Genomic DNA, 22,257 nt, shown 5'->3' with positions numbered 1-22,257 from the left:
TGTTTCTCGCTTTCGTTTCTCGCCTTCTTTTCTCACTTTCTTTTCTCACTTTCTTCTCTCACTTTCTTTTCTCACTTTCTTTTCTCACTTTCTTTTTTCGCTTTATTTTCTAGCTTTCGTTTCTCGCTTTTCTCGCCTTCTTTTCTCACTTTTTCTCACTTTCTTTTCTCGATTTCTTTTCTAGCTTTCGTTTCTTGCTTTTTTCTCACTTTCTTTTCTCGCTTTTTTCTGGCTCTCGTTTCCCGCTCTCGTTTCTCAATTTTTTCTGGCTGTTTCTCGCTCTCGTTTCTCACTTTCTTTTCACGCTTTATTTTCTCGCGTTCTTTTCTCGCTTCCTTTTTTACTTTTATTTCTCGTTCTCATTTCTCACATTCTTTTCTCGCTTTCTTTTCTAGCTTTCTTTTCTAGCTTTCGTTTCTCGCTTTCGTTTCTCGCTTTCGTTTCTCGCTTTCTTTTCTCGCTTTCTTTTCTCGCTTTCCTTTCTCGCTTTCCTTTCTCGCTTTCCTTTCTCACTTTCTTCTACTTTTTTTCTCACTTTCTTTTCTCACTTTCTCTTGACGCTTTCTTTTCTCGTTTCTTATCTCTTTCCTCCCTTTCTATTCTCGCTCTCGTTTCTCGCTTTTTTTCTCGCTTTCTTTTCTCACTTTCGCTTGACACTTTCTTCTCTTTCTTTTCTCGCTCTCGTTTCATTTTTTTCTCGCTTTTTTTTCTCGCTCTCGTTTCTCTTCTTTTCACGCTTTGCTTTCTTTTCTCGCCTTCCTTTCTAACTTTCTTTTCTCGTTTTCTTTTCTCGCTTTCTTTTCTCGCTTTCTTTTCTCGCTTTCTTTTCTCGCTTTCTTTTCTCGCTTTCTTTTCTCGCTTTCTTTTCTCGCTTTCTTTTCTCGCCTTCTTTTCTCGCCTTCTTTTCTCGCTTTCGTTTCTCGCTTTCGTTTCTCGCCTTCTTTTCTCACTTTCTTTTCTCACTTTCTTTTTTCACTTTCTTTTCTCACTTTCTTTTCTCACTTTCTTTTCTCACTTTCTTTTTTCGCTTTATTTTCTAGCTTTCCTTTCTCGCTTTCCTTTCTCGCTTTCCTTTCTCACTTTCTTCTACTTTTTTTCTCACTTTCTTTTCTCACTTTCTCTTGACGCTTTCTTTTCTCGTTTCTTATCTCTTTCCTCCCTTTCTATTCTCGCTCTCGTTTCTCGCTTTTTTTCTCGCTTTCTTTTCTCACTTTCGCTTGACACTTTCTTCTCTTTCTTTTCTCGCTCTCGTTTCATTTTTTTCTCGCTTTTTTTTCTCGCTCTCGTTTCTCTTCTTTTCACGCTTTGCTTTCTTTTCTCGCCTTCGTTTCTAACTTTCTTTTCTCGTTTTCTTTTCTCGCTTTCTTTTCTCGCTTTCTTTTCTCGCTTTCTTTTCTCGCTTTCTTTTCTCGCTTTCTTTTCTCGCTTTCTTTTCTCGCTTTCCTTTCTCGCTTTCCTTTCTCGCTTTCCTTTCTCACTTTCTTCTACTTTTTTTCTCACTTTCTTTTCTCACTTTCTCTTGACGCTTTCTTTTCTCGTTTCTTATCTCTTTCCTCCCTTTCTATTCTCGCTCTCGTTTCTCGCTTTTTTTCTCGCTTTCTTTTCTCACTTTCGCTTGACACTTTCTTCTCTTTCTTTTCTCGCTCTCGTTTCATTTTTTTCTCGCTTTTTTTTCTCGCTCTCGTTTCTCTTCTTTTCACGCTTTGCTTTCTTTTCTCGCCTTCGTTTCTAACTTTCTTTTCTCGTTTTCTTTTCTCGCTTTCTTTTCTCGCTTTCTTTTCTCGCTTTCTTTTCTCGCTTTCTTTTCTCGCTTTCTTTTCTCGCTTTCTTTTCTCGCTTTCTTTTCTCGCTTTCTTTTCTCGCCTTCTTTTCTCGCCTTCTTTTCTCGCTTTCGTTTCTCGCTTTCGTTTCTCGCCTTCTTTTCTCACTTTCTTTTCTCACTTTCTTTTCTCACTTTCTTTTCTCACTTTCTTTTCTCACTTTCTTTTCTCACTTTCTTTTTTCGCTTTATTTTCTAGCTTTCGTTTCTCGCTTTTCTCGCCTTCTTTTCTCACTTTTTTTTCTCACTTTCTTTTCTCGATTTCTTTTCTAGCTTTCGTTTCTTGCTTTTTTCTCACTTTCCTTTCTCGCTTTTTCTCTGGCTCTCGTTTCCCGCTCTCGTTTCTCAATTTTTTCTGGCTGTTTCTCGCTCTCGTTTCTCACTTTCTTTTCTCGCTTTCTTTTCTCGCTTTCTTTTCTCGTTTTCTTTTCTCGCTGTCTTTTCTCGCTTTTTTTGCTCGCTTTTTTTTCTCGCTTTCTTTTCTCGCTTTCTTTTCTCGCTTTCGTTTCTCGCTTTCGTTTCTCGCTTTCGTTTCTCGCCTTCTTTTCTCACATTCTTTTCTCACGTTCTTCTCTCACTTTCTTTTCTCACTTTCTTTTCTCACTTTCTTTTCTCACTTTCTTTTTTCGCTTTATTTTCTAGCTTTCGTTTCTCGCTTTTCTCGCCTTCTTTTCTCACTTTTTCTCACTTTCTTTTCTCGATTTCTTTTCTAGCTTTCGTTTCTTGCTTTTTTCTCACTTTCTTTTCTCGCTTTTTTTCTGGCTCTCGTTTCCCGCTCTCGTTTCTCAATTTTTTCTGGCTGTTTCTCGCTCTCGTTTCTCACTTTCTTTTCACGCTTTCTTTTCTCGCTTCCTTTTTTACTTTTATTTCTCGTTCTTTTCTCACATTCTTTTCTCGCTTTCTTTTCTAGCTTTCTTTTCTAGCTTTCGTTTCTCGCTTTCGTTTCTCGCTTTCGTTTCTCGCTTTCTTTTCTCGCTTTCCTTTCTCGCTTTCCTTTCTCACTTTCTTCTACTTTTTTTCTCACTTTCTTTTCTCACTTTCCTTGACGCTTTCTTTTCTCGTTTCTTATCTCTTTCCTCCCTTTCTATTCTCGCTCTCGTTTCTCGCTTTTTTTCTCGCTTTCTTTTCTCACTTTCGCTTGACACTTTCTTCTCTTTCTTTTCTCGCTCTCGTTTCATTTTTTTCTCGCTTTTTTTTCTCGCTCTCGTTTCTCTTCTTTTCACGCTTTGCTTTCTTTTCTCGCCTTCGTTTCTAACTTTCTTTTCTCGTTTTCTTTTCTCGCTTTCTTTTCTCGCTTTCTTTTCTCGCTTTCTTTTCTCGCTTTCTTTTCTCGCTTTCTTTTCTCGCTTTCTTTTCTCGCTTTCTTTTCTCGCTTTCTTTTCTCGCCTTCTTTTCTCGCCTTCTTTTCTCGCTTTCGTTTCTCGCTTTCGTTTCTCGCCTTCTTTTCTCACTTTCTTTTCTCACTTTCTTTTCTCACTTTCTTTTCTCACTTTCTTTTCTCACTTTCTTTTCTCACTTTCTTTTTTCGCTTTATTTTCTAGCTTTCGTTTCTCGCTTTTCTCGCCTTCTTTTCTCACTTTTTTTTCTCACTTTCTTTTCTCGATTTCTTTTCTAGCTTTCGTTTCTTGCTTTTTTCTCACTTTCCTTTCTCGCTTTTTCTCTGGCTCTCGTTTCCCGCTCTCGTTTCTCAATTTTTTCTGGCTGTTTCTCGCTCTCGTTTCTCACTTTCTTTTCTCGCTTTCTTTTCTCGCTTTCTTTTCTCGTTTTCTTTTCTCGCTGTCTTTTCTCGCTTTTTTTGCTCGCTTTTTTTTCTCGCTTTCTTTTCTCGCTTTCTTTTCTCGCTTTCGTTTCTCGCTTTCGTTTCTCGCTTTCGTTTCTCGCCTTCTTTTCTCACATTCTTTTCTCACGTTCTTCTCTCACTTTCTTTTCTCACTTTCTTTTCTCACTTTCTTTTCTCACTTTCTTTTTTCGCTTTATTTTCTAGCTTTCGTTTCTCGCTTTTCTCGCCTTCTTTTCTCACTTTTTCTCACTTTCTTTTCTCGATTTCTTTTCTAGCTTTCGTTTCTTGCTTTTTTCTCACTTTCTTTTCTCGCTTTTTTTCTGGCTCTCGTTTCCCGCTCTCGTTTCTCAATTTTTTCTGGCTGTTTCTCGCTCTCGTTTCTCACTTTCTTTTCACGCTTTCTTTTCTCGCTTCCTTTTTTACTTTTATTTCTCGTTCTTTTCTCACATTCTTTTCTCGCTTTCTTTTCTAGCTTTCTTTTCTAGCTTTCGTTTCTCGCTTTCGTTTCTCGCTTTCGTTTCTCGCTTTCTTTTCTCGCTTTCCTTTCTCGCTTTCCTTTCTCACTTTCTTCTACTTTTTTTCTCACTTTCTTTTCTCACTTTCCTTGACGCTTTCTTTTCTCGTTTCTTATCTCTATCCTCCCTTTCTATTCTCGCTCTCGTTTCTCGCTTTTTTTCTCGCTTTCTTTTCTCAATTTCTCTTGACAATTTCTTCTCTTTCTTTTCTCGCTCTCGTTTCATTTTTTTCTCGCTTTTTTTCTCGCTCTCGTTTCTCTTCTTCTTTTCACGCTTTGCTTTCTTTTCTCGCCTTCGTTTCTAACTTTCTTTTCTCGTTTTCTTTTCTCGCTTTCTTTTCTCGTTTTCTTTTCTCGCTTTCTTTTCTCGCTTTCTTTTCTCGCTTTCTTTTCTCGCTTTCTTTTCTCGCTTTCTTTTCTCGCTTTCTTTTCTCGCTTTCTTTTCTTGCTTTCTTTTCTTGCTTTCTTTTCTCGCTTTCTTTTCTCGCTTTCTTTTCTCGCTTTCGTTTCTCGCTTTCGTTTCTCGCTTTCGTTTCTCGCCTTCTTTTCTCACTTTCTTTTCTCACTTTCTTTTCTCACTTTCTTTTCTCACTTTCTTTTCTCACTTTCTTTTCTCACTTTCTTTTTTCGCTTTATTTTCTAGCTTTCGTTTCTCGCTTTTCTCGCCTTCTTTTCTCACTTTTTTTTTCTCACTTTCTTTTCTCGATTTCTTTTCTAGCTTTCGTTTCTTGCTTTTTTCTCACTTTCTTTTCTGGCTTTTTTTCTGGCTCTCGTTTCCCGCTCTCGTTTCTCAATTTTTTCTGGCTGTTTCTCGCTCTCGTTTCTCTTTTTCTTTTCACGCTTTCTTTTTCTCGCGTTCTTTTCTCGCTTTGCTTTCTTTTCTCGCCTTCGTTTCTCGCTTTCGTTTCTCGCTTTCGTTTCTCGCCTTCTTTTCTCACTTTCTTTTCTCACTTTCTTTTCTCACGTTCTTTTCTCACTTTCTTTTCTCACTTTCTTCTTTCGCTTTATTTTCTAGCTTTCGTTTCTCGCTTTTCTCGCCTTCTTTTCTCACTTTTTTTTCCTCACTTTCTTTTCTCGATTTCTTTTCTAGCTTTCGTTTCTTGCTTTTTTCTCACTTTCTTTTCTGGCTTTTTTTCTGGCTCTCGTTTCCCGCTCTCGTTTCTCAATTTTTTCTGGCTGTTTCTCGCTCTCGTTTCTCTTTTTCTTTTCACGCTTTCTTTTTCTCGCGTTCTTTTCTCGCTTTGCTTTCTTTTCTCGCCTTCGTCTCCAACTTTCTTTTCTCGTTTTCTTTTCTTGCTTTCTTTTCTCGCTTTCTTTTCTCGCTTTCTTTTCTCGCTTTCGTTTCTCGCTTTCGTTTCTCGCTTTCGTTTCTCGCCTTCTTTTCTCACTTTCTTTTCTCACTTTCTTTTCTCACTTTCTTTTCTCACTTTCTTTTCTCACTTTCTTTTCTCACTTTCTTTTTTCGCTTTATTTTCTAGCTTTCGTTTCCCGCTTTTCTCGCCTTCTTTTCTCACTTTTTTTTTCTCACTTTCTTTTCTCGATTTCTTTTCTAGCTTTCGTTTCTTGCTTTTTTCTCACTTTCTTTTCTGGCTTTTTTTCTGGCTCTCGTTTCCCGCTCTCGTTTCTCAATTTTTTCTGGCTGTTTCTCGCTCTCGTTTCTCTTTTTCTTTTCACGCTTTCTTTTTCTCGCGTTCTTTTCTCGCTTTGCTTTCTTTTCTCGCCTTCGTCTCCAACTTTCTTTTCTCGTTTTCTTTTCTCGCTTTCTTTTCTCGCTTTCTTTTCTCGCTTTCTTTTCTCGCTTTCTTTTCCCGCTTTCTTTTCTCGCTTTCTTTTCTCGCTTTCTTTTCTCGCTTTCTTTTCTTGCTTTCTTTTCTTGCTTTCTTTTCTCGCTTTCTTTTCTCGCTTTCTTTTCTCGCTTTCTTTTCTCGCTTTCGTTTCTCGCTTTCGTTTCTCGCTTTCGTTTCTCGCCTTCTTTTCTCACTTTCTTTTCTCACTTTCTTTTCTCACTTTCTTTTCTCACTTTCTTTTCTCACCTTCTTTTTTCGCTTTATTTTCTAGCTTTCGTTTCTCGCTTTTCTCGCCTTCTTTTCTCACTTTTTTTTCTCACTTTCTTTTCTCGATTTCTTTTCTAGCTTTCGTTTCTTGCTTTTTTCTCACTTTCTTTTCTCACTTTCTTTTCTCACTTTCTTTTCTCACTTTCTTTTCTCACTTTCTTTTTTCGCTTTATTTTCTAGCTTTCGTTTCTCGCTTTTCTCGCCTTCTTTTCTCACTTTTTTTTCTCACTTTCTTTTCTCGATTTCTTTTCTAGCTTTCGTTTCTTGCTTTTTTCTCACTTTCTTTTCTCGCTTTTTTTCTGGCTCTCGTTTCCCGCTCTCGTTTCTCAATTTTTTCTGGCTGTTTCTCGCTCTCGTTTCTCACTTTCTTTTCTCGCTTTCTTTTCTCGCTTTCTTTTCTCGTTTTCTTTTCTCGCTGTCTTTTCTCGCTTTTTTTGCTCGCTTTTTTTTTCTCGCTTTCTTTTCTCGCTTTCTTTTCTCGCTTTCGTTTCTCGCTTTCGTTTCTCGCTTTCGTTTCTCGCCTTCTTTTCTCACTTTCTTTTCTCACGTTCTTCTCTCACTTTCTTTTCTCACTTTCTTTTCTCACTTTCTTTTCTCACTTTCTTTTTTCGCTTTATTTTCTAGCTTTCGTTTCTCGCTTTTCTCGCCTTCTTTTCTCACTTTTTCTCACTTTCTTTTCTCGATTTCTTTTCTAGCTTTCGTTTCTTGCTTTTTTCTCACTTTCTTTTCTCGCTTTTTTTCTGGCTCTCGTTTCCCGCTCTCGTTTCTCAATTTTTTCTGGCTGTTTCTCGCTCTCGTTTCTCACTTTCTTTTCACGCTTTCTTTTCTCGCTTCCTTTTTTACTTTTATTTCTCGTTCTTTTCTCACATTCTTTTCTCGCTTTCTTTTCTAGCTTTCTTTTCTAGCTTTCGTTTCTCGCTTTCGTTTCTCGCTTTCGTTTCTCGCTTTCTTTTCTCGCTTTCCTTTCTCGCTTTCCTTTCTCGCTTTCCTTTCTCACTTTCTTCTACTTTTTTTCTCACTTTCTTTTCTCACTTTCCTTGACGCTTTCTTTTCTCGTTTCTTATCTCTTTCCTCCCTTTCTATTCTCGCTCTCGTTTCTCGCTTTTTTTTTCTCGCTTTCTTTTCTCACTTTCTCTTGACAATTTCTTCTCTTTCTTTTCTCGCTCTCGTTTCATTTTTTTCTCGCTTTTTTTCTCGCTCTCGTTTCTCTTCTTCTTTTCACGCTTTGCTTTCTTTTCTTGCTTTCTTTTCTTGCTTTCTTTTCTCGCTTTCTTTTCTCGCTTTCTTTTCTCGCTTTCGTTTCTCGCTTTCGTTTCTCGCTTTCGTTTCTCGCCTTCTTTTCTCACTTTCTTTTCTCACTTTCTTTTCTCACTTTCTTTTTTCGCTTTATTTTCTAGCTTTCGTTTCTTGCTTTTTTCTCACTTTCTTTTCTGGCTTTTTTTCTGGCTCTCGTTTCCCGCTCTCGTTTCTCAATTTTTTCTGGCTGTTTCTCGCTCTCGTTTCTTTTTTTCTTTTCACGCTTTCTTTTTCTCGCGTTCTTTTCTCGCTTTGCTTTCTTTTCTCGCCTTCGTCTCCAACTTTCTTTTCTCGTTTTCTTTTCTCGCTTTCTTTTCTCGCTTTCTTTTCTCGCTTTCTTTTCTCGCTTTCTTTTCCCGCTTTCTTTTCTCGCTTTCTTTTCTCGCTTTCTTTTCTCGCTTTCTTTTCTTGCTTTCTTTTCTTGCTTTCTTTTCTCGCTTTCTTTTCTCGCTTTCTTTTCTCGCTTTCTTTTCTCGCTTTCTTTTCTCGCTTTCGTTTCTCGCTTTCGTTTCTCGCTTTCGTTTCTCGCCTTCTTTTCTCACTTTCTTTTCTCACTTTCTTTTCTCACTTTCTTTTCTCACTTTCTTTTCTCACCTTCTTTTTTCGCTTTATTTTCTAGCTTTCGTTTCTCGCTTTTCTCGCCTTCTTTTCTCACTTTTTTCTCTCACTTTCTTTTCTCGATTTCTTTTCTAGCTTTCGTTTCTTGCTTTTTTCTCACTTTCTTTTCTCACTTTCTTTTCTCACTTTCTTTTCTCACTTTCTTTTCTCACTTTCTTTTTTCGCTTTATTTTCTAGCTTTCGTTTCTCGCTTTTCTCGCCTTCTTTTCTCACTTTTTTTTCTCACTTTCTTTTCTCGATTTCTTTTCTAGCTTTCGTTTCTTGCTTTTTTCTCACTTTCTTTTCTCGCATTTTTTCTGGCTCTCGTTTCCCGCTCTCGTTTCTCAATTTTTTCTGGCTGTTTCTCGCTCTCGTTTCTCACTTTCTTTTCTCGCTTTCTTTTCTCGCTTTCTTTTCTCGTTTTCTTTTCTCGCTGTCTTTTCTCGCTTTTTTTGCTCGCTTTTTTTTCTCGCTTTCTTTTCTCGCTTTCTTTTCTCGCTTTCGTTTCTCGCTTTCGTTTCTCGCTTTCGTTTCTCGCCTTCTTTTCTCACTTTCTTTTCTCACGTTCTTCTCTCACTTTCTTTTCTCAATTTCTTTTCTCACTTTCTTTTCTCACTTTCTTTTTTCGCTTTATTTTCTAGCTTTCGTTTCTCGCTTTTCTCGCCTTCTTTTCTCACTTTTTCTCACTTTCTTTTCTCGATTTCTTTTCTAGCTTTCGTTTCTTGCTTTTTTCTCACTTTCTTTTCTCGCTTTTTTTCTGGCTCTCGTTTCCCGCTCTCGTTTCTCAATTTTTTCTGGCTGTTTCTCGCTCTCGTTTCTCACTTTCTTTTCACGCTTTCTTTTCTCGCTTCCTTTTTTACTTTTATTTCTCGTTCTTTTCTCACATTCTTATCTCGCTTTCTTTTCTAGCTTTCTTTTCTAGCTTTCGTTTCTCGCTTTCGTTTCTCGCTTTCGTTTCTCGCTTTCTTTTCTCGCTTTCCTTTCTCGCTTTCCTTTCTCACTTTCTTCTACTTTTTTTCTCACTTTCTTTTCTCACTTTCCTTGACGCTTTCTTTTCTCGTTTCTTATCTCTTTCCTCCCTTTCTATTCTCGCTCTCGTTTCTCGCTTTTTTTTCTCGCTTTCTTTTCTCACATTCTCTTGACAATTTCTTCTCTTTCTTTTCTCGCTCTCATTTCATTTTTTTCTCGCTTTTTTTCTCGCTCTCGTTTCTCTTCTTCTTTTCACGCTTTGCTTTCTTTTCTCGCCTTCGTTTCTAACTTTCTTTTCTCGTTTTCTTTTCTCGCTTTCTTTTCTCGTTTTCTTTTCTCGCTTTCTTTTCTCGCTTTCTTTTCTCGCTTTCTTTTCTCGCTTTCTTTTCTCGCTTTCTTTTCTCGCTTTCTTTTCTTGCTTTCTTTTCTTGCTTTCTTTTCTCGCTTTCTTTTCTCGTTTTCTTTTCTCGCTTTCGTTTCTCGCTTTCGTTTCTCGCTTTCGTTTCTCGCCTTCTTTTCTCACTTTCTTTTCTCACTTTCTTTTCTCACTTTCTTTTCTCACTTTCTTTTCTCACTTTCTTTTCTCACTTTCTTTTTTCGCTTTATTTTCTAGCTTTCGTTTCTCGCTTTTCTCGCCTTCTTTTCTCACTTTTTTTTCTCACTTTCTTTTCTCGATTTCTTTTCTAGCTTTCGTTTCTTGCTTTTTTCTCACTTTCTTTTCTGGCTTTTTTTCTGGCTCTCGTTTCCCGCTCTCGTTTCTCAATTTTTTCTGGCTGTTTCTCGCTCTCGTTTCTCTTTTTCTTTTCACGCTTTCTTTTTCTCGCGTTCTTTTCTCGCTTTGCTTTCTTTTCTCGCCTTCGTCTCCAACTTTCTTTTCTCGTTTTCTTTTCTCGCTTTCTTTTCTCGCTTTCTTTTCTCGCTTTCTCTTCTCGCTTTCTTTTCCCGCTTTCTTTTCTCGCTTTCTTTTCTCGCTTTCTTTTCTCGCTTTCTTTTCTTGCTTTCTTTTCTCGCTTTCTTTTCTCGCTTTCTTTTCTCGCTTTCTTTTCTCGCTTTCTTTTCTCGCTTTCGTTTCTCGCTTTCGTTTCTCGCTTTCGTTTCTCGCTTTCGTTTCTCGCCTTCTTTTCTCACTTTCTTTTCTCACTTTCTTTTCTCACTTTCTTTTCTCACTTTCTTTTCTCACCTTCTTTTTTCGCTTTATTTTCTAGCTTTCGTTTCTCGCTTTTCTCGCCTTCTTTTCTCACTTTTTTTTCTCACTTTCTTTTCTCGATTTCTTTTCTAGCTTTCGTTTCTTGCTTTTTTCTCACTTTCTTTTCTCGCTTCTTTTCTGGCTCTCGTTTCCCGCTCTCGTTTCTCAATTTTTTCTGGCTGTTTCTCGCTCTCGTTTCTCACTTTCTTTTCACGCTTTCTTTTTCTCGCGTTCTTTTCTCGCTTTGCTTTCTTTTCTCGCCTTCGTTTCTAACTTTCTTTTCTCGTTTTCTTTTCTCGCTTTCTTTTCTCGCTTTCTTTTCTCGCTTTCGTTTCTCGCTTTCTTTTCTCGCTTTCCTTTCTCACTTTCTTCTACTTTTTTTTCTCACTTTCTTTTCTCACTTTCTCTTGACGCTTTCTTTTCTCGTTTCTTTTCTCTTTCCTCCCTTTCTATTCTCGCTCTCGTTTCTCACATTATTCTCGCTTTCTTTTCTCGCTCTCGTTTCTCAATTTCTTTTCTCGCTTTTTTTCTGGCTCTCGTCTCCCGCTGTCGTTTCTCAATTTTTTCTGGCTTTTTCTCGCTCTCGTTTTTCACTTTCGTTTCAGGCTTTCTTGTCTTGCTTTCTTTTCTCGCTTTCATTTCCTTTTCTTTTCACGCTTCGTTCTCTCGAATTCTTTTCTCGCTTTCTGTTCTCATTTTCGTTTCTCGCTTTCTTTTCTCACTTTCTTTTCTCGCTTACTTTTCTCGCTTTCTTTACTAACTTTTGTTTACTCACTTTCTTTTCTTACTTTCTTTTCTCACTTTCCTTTCCCACTTTTTTCTCACTTTCTTTTCTCGCTTTTCTCTCACTTTCTTTTCTCGCTTTCTTCTCTCGCTTTCTTCTCTCACTTTCTTCTCTCACTTTCTTCTCTCATTTTCTTCTCTCATTTTCTTCTCTCACTTTTTCTTCTCACTTTTTCTTCTCACTTTCTTTTCTCACTTTCTCTTCTCACTTTCTTTTCTCACTTTTTTTTCTCACTTTCTTTCCTCACTTCCTTTTCTCGCTTTCCGTTTTCACTTTCTTTGCGCGCTTACTTTTCTCACTTTCTTTTCTCACTTTCTTTTCTCGCTTTCTTTTCTCACTTTCTTCTACTTTCTTTTCTCACTTTCTTTCCTCACTTCCTTTTCTCGCTTTCCGTTTTCGCTTTCTTTTCTCGCTTTCTTTTCTCACTTTCGTTTCTCGCTTTCTTTTCTCGCTTTCCTTTCTCACTTTCTTCTACTTTTTTCTCACTTTCTTTTCTCACTTTCTCTTGACGCTTTCTTTTCTCGTTTCTTTTCTCTTTCCTCCCTTTCTATTCTCGCTCTCGTTTCTCACATTATTCTCGCTTTCTTTTCTCGCTCTCAATTCTCAATTTCTTTTCTCGCTTTTTTTCTGGCTCTCGTCTCCCTCTCTCGTTTCTCAATTTTTTCTGCCTTTTTCTCGCTCTCGTTTATCACTTTCGTTTCACGCTTTCTTGTCTCACTTTTCAGTTTCTCGCTTTCATTTCCTTCTCTTTTCACGTTTCGTTCTCTCGAATTCTTTTCTCGCTTTCTGTTCTCACTTTCTTTTCTCGCTTTCTTTTCTCACTTTCTTTTCTCGCTTATTTTTCTCGCTTTCTTCACTCACTTTTGTTTACTCACTTTCTCTTCTTACTTTCTTTTCTCACTTTCTTTTCCCACTTTTTTCTCACTTTCTTTTCTCACTTTCTTTTCTCACTTTCTTTTCTCACTATCTTTTCTCGTCTTCTTTTCTCACTTTCTTTTCTCACTTTTTCTTCTCACCTTCTTTTCTCACTTTCTTTTCTCACTTTCTTTTCTCACTTTCTTTTCTCACTTTCTTTTCTCGCTTTTCTCTCACTTTCTTTTCTCGCTTTCTTCTCTCATTTTCTCTTACTTTGTTCTCTGACTTTCTTCTCTCACATTCTTCTCTCAGTTTTTCTTCTCTCATTTTTTCTTCTCACTTTTTCTTCTCACTTTCTTTTCTCACTTTCCTTTCTCACTTTCGTTTCTCACTTTCTTTTCTCGCTTTCCGTTTTCACTTTCTTTGCGCGCTTACTTTTCTCACTTTCTTTTCTCACTTTCTTTTCTCGCTTTCTTTTCTCATTTTCTTTTCTCACTTTCTTCTACTTTCTTTTCTCACTTTCTTTTCTCACTTTCTTTTCTCGCTTTCTTTTTTTCACTTTCTTTTCTAATTTTCTTCTACATTTTTTTCTCACTTCCTTTTCTCACTTTCTTTTCTCACTTTCTTTCGATTTCTTCTATCACTTCCTTCTCTCATTTTCTTCTCTAATTTCCTCTCTAATTTTCCTCTCTCATTTTCTCTGTTCCTTCTCTCACTTTCTTATCTCTCTGTTTCTTCTCTCACTTTCTTATCTCACTTTCTCATCTCATTTTCTTTTCTCGCTTTTGTTCTGGCTCTCGTCTCCCGCTCTCGTTTCTCAATTTTTTCTGCCTTTTTCTCGCTCTCGTTTATCACTTTCGTTTCACGGTTTCTTGTCTCACTTTGTTTTCTCGCTTTCATTTCCTTTTCTTTTCACGTTTCGTTCTCTCGAATTCTTTTCTCGCTTTCTGTTCTCACTTTCTTTTCTCGCTTTCTTTTCTCACTTGCTTTTCTCGCTTATTTTTCTCGCTTTCTTCACTCACTTTTGTTTACTCACTTTCTCTTCTTACTTTCTTTTCTCACTTTCTTTTCCCACTTTTTTCTCACTTTCTTTTCTCACTTTCTTTTCTCACTTTCTTTTCTCACTTTCTTTTCTCACTATCTTTTCTCATCTTCTTTTCTCACTTTCTTTTCTCACTTTCTTTTCTCACTTTTTCTTCTCACCTTCTTTTCTCACTTTCTTTTCTCACTTTCTTTTCTCGCTTTGTTCACTCACTTTTGTTTACTCACTTTCTTTTCTTACTTTCTTTTCTCACTTTCTTTTCCCACTTTTTTCTCACTTTCTTTTCTCACTTTCTTTTCTCACTTTCTTTTCTCACTATCTTTTCTCATCTTCTTTTCTCACTTTCTTTTCTCACTTTCTTTTCTCAATTTTTGTTCTCAACTTCTTTTCTCACTTTCTTTTCTCACTTTCTTTTCTCACTTTCTTTTCTCGCTTTTCTCTCACTTTCTTTTCTCGCTTTCTTCTCTCACTTTCTCTTACTTTGTTCTCTGACTTTCTTCTCTCACATTCTTCTCTCACTTTTTCTTCTCTCATTTTTTCTTCTCACTTTTTCTTCTCACTTTCTTTTCTCACTTTCCTTTCTCACTTTCGTTTCTCAATTTCGTTTCTCGCTTTCCGTTTTCACTTTCTTTGCGCGCTTACTTTTCTCACTTTCTTTTATCACTTTCTTTTCTCGCTTTCTTTTCTCACTTTCTTTTCTGACTTTCTTCTACTTTGTTTTCTCACTTTCTTTTCTCACTTTTTTTCTCGCTTTCTTTTTTTCACTTTCTTTTCTAATTTTCTTCTACATTCTTTTCTCACTTCCTTTTCTCACTTTCTTTTCTCACTTTCTTTCGATTTCTTCTATCACTTCCTTCTCTCATTTTCTCTAATTTCCTCTCTAATTTTCCTCTCTCATTTTCTTCTCTGTTGCTTCTCTCACTTTCTTATCTCTCTGTTTCTTCTCTCACTTTCTTATCTCACTTTCTCATCTCATTTTCTTTTCTCGCTTTCTTTTCTCACTTCCTTTTCTCGCTTTCTTTTCTCGTTTTTTTCTCTCTTTTTTTCTCACTTTCTTTTCCCACTTGCTGTTTTTCTTTTCTCGCTTTCTTTTTTCGCTTTCTTCTCTCACTTTTTTTTATCTCGCTTTCTGTTCTCTCTTTCTTTTCTCGCTTTCTTTTCTCTTTTTCTTTTCTCATTTTTTCTTGCTTTCTTTAATCACTTTCTTTTCTCACTTTGTTTTCTCACTTTGTTTTCTTACTTTCTTTTCTCACTTTCTTTTCTCTTTTTTTCTCACTTTCTTTTCTCACTTTCTTTTCTCACTTTCTTTTCTCGCTTTCCTCTCTCACTTTCTTCTCTCACTTTCTTCTCTCACTTTCTTCTCTCACTTTCTTCTCTCACTTTTTCCCCTCACTTTCTTTTCTCACTTTCTTTTTCCTCTTTCTTTTATCTCTTTCTTTTTTCTCTTTCTTTTCTCTCTTTCTTTTCTCGCTTTCTTTTTTCCCTTTCTCTTTTCGCTTTCTTTTCTCCTTTTCTTTTATCACTTTCTTTTCTCGCTTTCTTTTCTCACTTTCTTTTCTCGCTTTCTTCTCTCTCTTTATTTCTCACTTTCTTTTCCCACTTTCTGTTCTCTCTTTTCTCGCTTTCTTTTTTCGCTTTCTTTTTTCACTTTTTTCTCTCACTTTTTTATCTCGCTTTCTGTTCTCACTTTCTTTTCCCGCTTTCTTTTCTCTTTTTCTTTTCTCAATTTTTTCTAGCATTCTTTAATCACTTTCTTTTCTCACTTTGTTTTCTCACTTTCTTTTCTCACCTTCTTTTCTCTCCTTTCTCACTTTCTTTTCTCACTTTCTTCTCTCAATTTCTTCCCTCACTTTCTTCTCTCACTTTCTTTTCTCACTTTCTTCTCTCACTTTCTTTCACTTTCTTCTCTCACTTTCTTCTCTCACTTTCTTCTCTCACTTTCTTCTCTCACTTTCTTTCACTTTTTCTTCTCACTTTCTTTTCTCACTTTCTTTTTTCTCTTTCTCTTCTCACTTTCTTTTCCCGCTTTCTTTTCTCGCTTTCTGTTTTTCCTTTCTCTTCTCGTTTTCTTTTCTCCTTTTCTTTTTCGCTTTCAATTTCTTTTTTTCGCTTTCTTCTCACTTTCTTCTCTCAATTTCTTCTCTCATTTTCTTCTCTCACTTTCACTCTCACTTTCTGTTTTTCTTTTCTCGCTTTCTTTTTTCGCTTTCTTCTCTCACTTTTTTTAATCTCGCTTTCTGTTCTCAGTTTCTTTTCTCGCTTTCTTTTCTCTTTTTCTTTTCTCATTTTTTCTTGCATTCTTTAATCACTTTCTTTTCTCACTTTGTTTTCTCACTTTGTTTTCTTACTTTCTTTTCTCACTTTCTTTTCTCTCTTTTTTTCTCACTTTCTTTTCTCACTTCCTTTTCTCACTTTCTTTTCTCGCTTTCCTCTCTCACTTTTTTCTCTCACTTTCTTCTCTCACTTTCTTCTCTCACTTTTTCTCCTCACTTTCTTTTCTGACTTTCTTTTTTCTCTGTCTTTTTTCTTTCTTTTTTCTCTTTCTTTTCTCTCTTTCTTTTCTCGCTTTCTGTTTTCCCTTTCTCTTTTCGTTTTCTTTTCTCCTTTTCTTTAATCACTTTCTTTTCTCACTTTGTTTTCTCACTTTGTTTTCTTACTTTCTTTTCTCACTTTCTTTTCTCTCTTTTTTTCTCACTTTCTTTTCTCACTTCCTTTTCTCACTTTCTTTTCTCGCTTTCCTCTCTCACTTTTTTCTCTCACTTTCTTCTCTCACTTTTTCTCCTCACTTTCTTTTCTGACTTTCTTTTTTCTCTGTCTTTTTTCTCTTTCTTTTTTCTCTTTCTTTTCTCTCTTTCTTTTCTCGCTTTCTGTTTTCCCTTTCTCTTTTCGCTTTCTTTTCTCACTTTCTTCTCTCTCTTTATTTCTCACTTTCTTTTCCGACTTTCTGTTCTCTCTTTTCTCGCTTTCTTTTTTCGCTTTCTTTTTTCACTTTCTTCTCTCACTTTTTTATCTCGCTTTCTGTTCTCACTTTCTTTTCTCGCTTTCTTTTCTCTTTTTCTTTTCTCAAATTTTTCTAGCATTCTTTAATCACTTTTTTTTCTCACTTTGTTTTCTCACTTTCTTTTCTCACCTTCTTTTCTCTCTTTTCTCACTTTCTTTTCTCACTTTCTTTTCTCACTTTCTTTTCTCATTTTCTTTTCTCACTTTCTTTTCTCACTTTCTTTTCTCACTTTCTTTTCTCGCTTTCCTCTCACTTTCTTCTCTCACTTTCTTCTCTCACTTTCTTCTCTCACTTTCTTCTCTCACTTTCTTTCACTTTTTCTTCTCACTTTCTTTTCCCGCTTTCTTTTCTCGCTTTCTTTTCTCGCTTTCTGTTTTCCCTTTCTCTTCTCGCTTTCTTTTCTCCTTTTCTTTTTCGCTTTCAATTTTTTTTCGCTTTCTTCTCTCACTTTCTTCTCTCAATTTCTTCTCTCATTTTCTTCTCTCACTTTCTTCTCTCACTTTCTTTTCTCGCTTTCGTATCTCCGCTTTCTGTTCTCACCTTCTTTTCTCGCTTTCCTTTCTCACTATCTAGCTTTTATTCTCGCTTTCTTTTCTTATTTTCTTTTTTTTTCTCGCTTTCTTTTCTCGCTTTCTGTTTTCACTTTCTTTTCTCACTTTCTTTTCTCGCTTTCTTTTCTCACTTTCTTTTCTCACTTTTTTTTCTCACTTTCTTCTCTCGTTTTCTTTTCTCACATTCTTTTCTCACTTTTTTTTCGCATTCTTTTCCGACTTTCGTTTCTCGCTTTCTTTTCTCGCTTTCTTTTCTCGCTTTCTTTTCTCACTTCTTTTCAGCTTTCTTTTCTCGCTTTCGTCTCTCCGCTTTCTTTTCTCGCTTGCCAGATTTACATAATCAGCAATGTGTGCTCTTCAAAACTGCTGCTTCACTTAAATTTGTGGTTAAGTCTTCTTCTGAGGGAATCTTAAAACCCATTTATTTTAAGAATATTAGCAATTTTAGATTAGATATTCGGATAAACCGTTAGATAGCCTACAGGTTAACTACAACTACAATTGGTTAAAATTACACACAATTTGCATCTTTTATGTAGTAAAAACAAAATAGTTGATAAATTTTACTAAACTAAAGGGAACATTTGTTTTTTTCTGTCCAGTTTTTTAGTTCCAATTTTAGAATTTTCCAAAAAGAGATGGCGCCACAGTAATAACTCATTAGTATTGCAGTTCTTTGTCAAAATAATTCAATAAGCTAATAATTCGATTTTCCTGTCCAACAGTAAAAAGGAATTGATATCGGTCTAAAACACTTTACAGTCAATAGTGGTTTTGCAAGGTCGCCGGTTGACATCGTTTCAATTTCTTACGGAGTCATATTTTTACAGAGAATACATTGAAAACCACTTGTGTAATGTGCATTTATTTTGCACCACCAAGTGTGGGAGCATAAAAGGACAGGCGAATCCAAAAAGGTAACTCACGAGTTTTCGTCCTCATGCTCTCCGATGTCATTAAACTGATCAAGTTGCAAGCTGCCCGCTTGAAAAGAAAAATTCTCTTCCCCCTCCCCGTGAGTGTCAATTGTCTCATTTGGGTGAGTGGGGGAGATATGGCAATGACCTCACTGCATATCATCAGTTGTCTAGAGAACCTTCTTTTCTAACTTTCTATTCTATCTTTCTTTCCTCACTTTCCTTTTTCGCTGTCTTCTTTCATTTTCTTCTCTCATTTTCTTCTCTAACTTTCCTCTCTCATTTTTTTCTCTCATTTTCTTCTCTCACTTTCTTCTCTCACTTTCTTCTCTCACTTTCTTCTCATTTCTTTTCTCGCCTTCTTTTCTCACTTTTCTCGCTTTCTTTTCTCGCTTTCTTTTCTTGCCTTCTTTTCTCGTTTTTTTCTCGCTTTTTTCTCACTTTCTTCTCTCACTTTTTCTTCTCACTTTCTTTTCTCATTTTCATTTTTCATTTTCTTTTCTCACTTTCTTCTACTTTCTTTTCTCGTTTTTTTCTCTCTTTTTTTCTCACTTTCTTTTCCCACTTTCTGTTTTTTCTTTTCTCGCTTTCTTTTTTTCGTTTTGTTCTCTCACTTTCTTTTTATCTCGCTTTCTGTTCTCACTTTCTTTTCTCGCTTTCTTTTTTCTTTTTCTTTTCTCACTTTGTTTTCTTACTTTCTCTTCTCACTTTCTTTTCTCTCTTTTTTTTCTCACTTTATTCTCTCACTTTCTTTTCTCACTTTCTTTTCTCACTTTCCTCTCTCGCTTTCTTCTCTCACTTTCTTCTCTCACTTTCTTCTCTCACTTTCTTCTCTCACTTTTTCTTCCCACTTTTTCTTCTCACTTTCTTTTCTCACTTTCTTTTTTCTCTTTCTTCTCTTTCTTTTCTCTCTTTCTTTTCTCGCTTTCTGTTTTCCCTTTCTCTTTTCGCTTTCTTTTCTCCTTTTCTTTTATCACTTTCTTTTCTCGCTTTCTTTTCTCACTTTCTTCTCTCTCTTTTTTTCTCTCTTTTTTCTCACTTTCCCCACTTTCTGTTCTCTCTTTTCTCGCTTTCTTTTTTCGCTTTCTTTCTTCACTTTCTTTTTTCACTTTCTTCTCTCACTTTTTTTATCTTGCTTTCTGTTCTCACTTTCTTTTCTCGCTTTTTCTCTTTTTCTTTTCTCATTTTTTTCTCGCATTCTTTAATCACGTTCTTTTCTCACTTTGTTTTCCCACGTTGTTTTCTCACTTTCTTTTCTCACCTTCTTTTCTCACCTTCTTCTCCCGTTCTTTTCTCACTTTCTTTTCTCACTTTCTTCTCTCACTTTCTTCTCTCACTTTCTTCTCTCACTTTCTTCTCTCACTTTCTTCTCTCACTTTCTTCTCTCACTTTCTTCTCTCACTTTCTTCTCTCACTTTCTTCTCTCACTTTCTTCTCTCACTTTCTTCTCTCACTTTCTTCTCTCACTTTCTTCTCTCACTTTCTTCTCTCACTTTCTTCTCTCACTTTCTTCTCTCACTTTCTTCTCTCACTTTCTTCTCTCACTTTCTTCTCTCACTTTCTTCTCTCACTTTCTTCTCTCATTTTCTTCTCTTACTTTCTTCTCTCACTTTCTTTCACTTTTTCTTCTCACTTTCTTTTCTCACTTTCTTTTTTCTCTTTCTTTTCTCACTTTCTTTTCTCGCTTTCTGTTTTCCCTTTCTCTTCTCGCTTTCTTTTCTCCTTTTTTTCGCTTTCTTTTCTCAATTTCTTTTTTTCGCTTTCTTCTCTCACTTTCTTCTCTCAAATTCTTCTCTCATTTTCTTCTCTCACTTTCTTCTCTCACTTTCTTTTCTCGCTTTCGTCTCTCCTCTTTCTGTTCTCACCTTCTTTTCTCGCTTTCTTTTCTCACTTTCTTACTTTTATTCTCGCTTTCTCTTCTCATTTTCTTTTCTTTTCTCACTTTCTTTTCTCACTTTCTTTTCTTACTTTCTCTTCTCACTTTCTTTTCTCGCTTTCTTTTCTCGCTTTCTGTTTTCACTTTCTTTTCTCACTTTCTTTTCTCGCTTTCTTTTCTCACTTTCTTTTCTCACTTTCTTTTCTCACTTTCTTCTCTCGTTTTCTTTTCTCACTTTCCTTTCTCACTTTCTTTCCGCATTTTCTTTTCTGACTTTCTTTTCTTGCTTTCTTTTCTCGCTTTCTTTTCTGGCTTTCTTTTCTCACTTCTTTTTCGCTTTCTTTTCTCGCTTTCGTCTCTCCGCTTTCTTTTCTCGCTTGCCAAACTTACATAATCAGCAATGTTTGCGCTTCAAAACTGCTGCTTCACTTAAATTTGTGGTCAAGTCTTCTTCTGAGGGAATCTTAAAACCCATTATTTTAAGAATATTTGCAATTTTAGATAAGATATTCGGATAAACAGTTAGATAGCCTACAGGTAAACTACAACTACAATTTTGTTAAAATTTCAAACAATTTGCATCTTTTATGTAGTAAAACCAAAATAGTTGATAAATTTTACTAAATTAAAGGGAACATTTGTTTTTTTTCTATCCAGTTTTTTAGTTCCAATTTTAGATTTTTCCAAAAAGAGATGGCGTCACAGTAATAACTCATTAGTATTGCAGTTCTTTGTCAAAATAATTCAATAAGCCAAAAATTCAATTTTCCTGTCCAACAGTAAAAAGGAATTGATATCGGTCTAAAAAACTTTACAGTCAATAGTGGTTTTGCAGAGTCGCCGGTCAACCTCGTTTCAACTTCTTACCGAGTCATATTTTTACAGAGAATACATTGAAAACGGCTTGTGTAATGTGCACTTATTCTGCACCACCATATCTGGGAATATAAAAGGACAAGCGAATCCAAAAAGTTAACTCACGAATTTTCGTCCTCATGCTCTCCGATGTCATTAAACTGATCAAGTTGCAAGCTGCCCGCTTGAAAAGAAAAATTCTCTCCCCCCTCCCCGTGAGTGTCAATAGTCTCATTTGGAGGAGTTGGGGGAGATATGGCAATGACCTCACTGCACATCATCAGTTGCCTAGAGAACCTGTCAACATCTCCTTTGTAGATTTCCAGAGTCTCGTTTATTCCACAGTTATGTTTGGACTGGATTTGTTTCCATTTCCACCTCGAAGGAAGTCTTGACAGTTTTTGAAAGTTCAATTTTTGTAATAAAAAACCCTCGATATTAAAATCTAATACGAGGTTATAATTTGTTCCAATTGTTTACTCTTGTCTAAACATTATAATTATGTTAGAAATAAGAAAAAAAATGGCCACAAACAACGACTGCTTCTATAGAAAAAAAAGCAAGTTTTTGAACCAAAAAAATTTAAAGTTAACAGGCGGCGGATGTCAATCAACATGGCCTGATTTTTGCTGTGCAATGCGGGTCAGAAAAAGTTCGTTTACAAAAAGAAACTGAAAAAAAAACATTTAAGGCAAACAAAATCTATGTCGCAGGAGGAGTTTCCGACGCTTTGGAAGCGCCAGATTCTAGGTACATTTTGTTAAGACGTTCAAACTCTTTTGCATTTTGACAAAATTTGACATTAGAGCAATACATTAGCTAAGTTTTCAGGATACATCTAGTTAGATATTGTTACTTGTAATAAAATACTTTTTTCGCGAGGCACATGCCAAGATCATGCAGGATATTGTCAAAATAAGAATTTCAAATAGGGTTAGGAAACAAATCCCTGGTACTGGCCACTCAAATCATAAATTCCCGGATGATCCAAAGACGTGCTCCTCTCGGGTTCCGGATCTTGCTCAAGAGAGTGACCACCGTGTGATGTCATAGCCTCAACTTGCACAACTGTCTTGACAGGAACCGAGAAGCGACCCGGATCGGGCGGTTCAGTTTTCGTGAATCGTGGGTTCAGTACATTGAAATGACCCATATTCGCTGCAACAACCCCAAAATTAAAATTTGTTAAGGGGGTTTAAGCAGGCGTAACTAATGCGATAGTAGACCAGTATACTGCGTTCGTAGACCAGTATACAACTTGCAAGCCTAGTGAACGAACACTGTTATACAAATTTGTTTTAATCTCTTGGTTAGTAACTTCGTTATCACTGAATTGGTTACATAAAAGTATCGTTCACATTGCTGCCCTTCATTTTTCTCACACCCGTTTGTTATCTCAGGACGTTATGCCCTGCCCCCCCCCCCCCCCCTCGACACTTTTCGCCCTGCAATTTACTGAGCGAGACCTTAAAACCCCTAAAACCAATTAAGTACCGTAATTATTCAATAATGCTGCAGCTATGATTTTGTGGAGATGGTGGTATACATTAAAGGGTTCTTTAGGGAGGAAGGGGCGGCCCGTTTTCTTACCTTCGACCGGGGGTTGATTGTAGAAAGACGGTGCCATTGCGTAATGTTGCATCTGCGAGTCTATCCCAATAAATCGCTTCCTCCTTCAATCTTGCATTTATTGAATATCGCAAGACGAATAGAGAAGAAACGAACAACCCCGAGTTAATTTTCGAACATATTTCTTGACAAGTAATTTCTGGTTCGAAGCCAACAGGATCTAATCAAAGTGGCCATGATCAATTGCCGTCGGCTAAAACGAACGTTATGCTAATTGGTCTGCAAATTAGAAATCTATGTTTAATAATTTAAAGTTGATCACTTTAAAACAGCGTTTAAACGTAGCGTTGTGCAAATGACCTGTCTTTTTGTTCGAATTTAAGCTGAAATTTTGATGCGAGAAAGTCGCTCAGAATTGAAATTATGGCGAAGTTCAAATGGTTTTGACCAATGTCACGGCTGTGCGTAATACGGGAAATAGTATAATTACTTCAAAAATTTTACTAACTTTAATAGTTAGCTAATTCCGATAAAAATGAGTCTCAATGAGGGAGGGAGGCATTTGAGTGTAAAATAAAACGTCTAGTGGATT

The 22,257-nt window shown here is 36.3% G+C and overlaps 2 protein-coding genes across 4 annotated transcripts in view; both read right to left on the bottom strand.

Moving 5' to 3' along the window:
* Positions 1-20,116, bottom strand: part of LOC142335803 (uncharacterized) — a 42,462-nt gene extending 22,346 nt beyond the window's left edge. Inside the window, exons 1-4 of the mRNA XM_075384131.1 lie at positions 20,109-20,116; positions 13,885-13,984; positions 5,835-5,993; positions 1,315-1,464 (exon numbers count right to left, since the gene is read on the bottom strand). Of these exons, the coding sequence (XP_075240246.1) occupies positions 1,315-1,464; positions 5,835-5,993; positions 13,885-13,984; positions 20,109-20,116 (417 nt within the window). The remainder of the gene's footprint in view (positions 1-1,314; positions 1,465-5,834; positions 5,994-13,884; positions 13,985-20,108) is intronic.
* LOC142336802 (uncharacterized) overlaps positions 1-22,026 on the bottom strand; it is a 78,580-nt gene extending 56,554 nt beyond the window's left edge. The window contains exons 1-3 of one of the 3 annotated variants that reach the window (XM_075385728.1): positions 21,687-22,026; positions 21,044-21,254; positions 20,223-20,447 (exon numbers count right to left, since the gene is read on the bottom strand). In XM_075385728.1, the coding sequence (XP_075241843.1) occupies positions 20,223-20,447; positions 21,044-21,254; positions 21,687-21,738 (488 nt within the window). In that variant the 5' untranslated portion in view covers positions 21,739-22,026. Of the gene's footprint in view, positions 1-20,222; positions 20,457-21,043; positions 21,255-21,686 lie in introns of all 3 variants that reach the window. The other 2 variants (XM_075385729.1, XM_075385727.1) reach the window with 2 other exon arrangements.
* Positions 22,027-22,257: the final 231 nt, after the last annotated feature.

This window comes from Convolutriloba macropyga, chromosome 3, assembly GCF_964194025.1.
Source record: "Convolutriloba macropyga chromosome 3, txConMacr16.3, whole genome shotgun sequence".
Taxonomy (NCBI): Eukaryota; Metazoa; Xenacoelomorpha; order Acoela; family Convolutidae; genus Convolutriloba; species Convolutriloba macropyga.
This window is presented reverse-complemented; position numbering and strand designations above follow the sequence as displayed.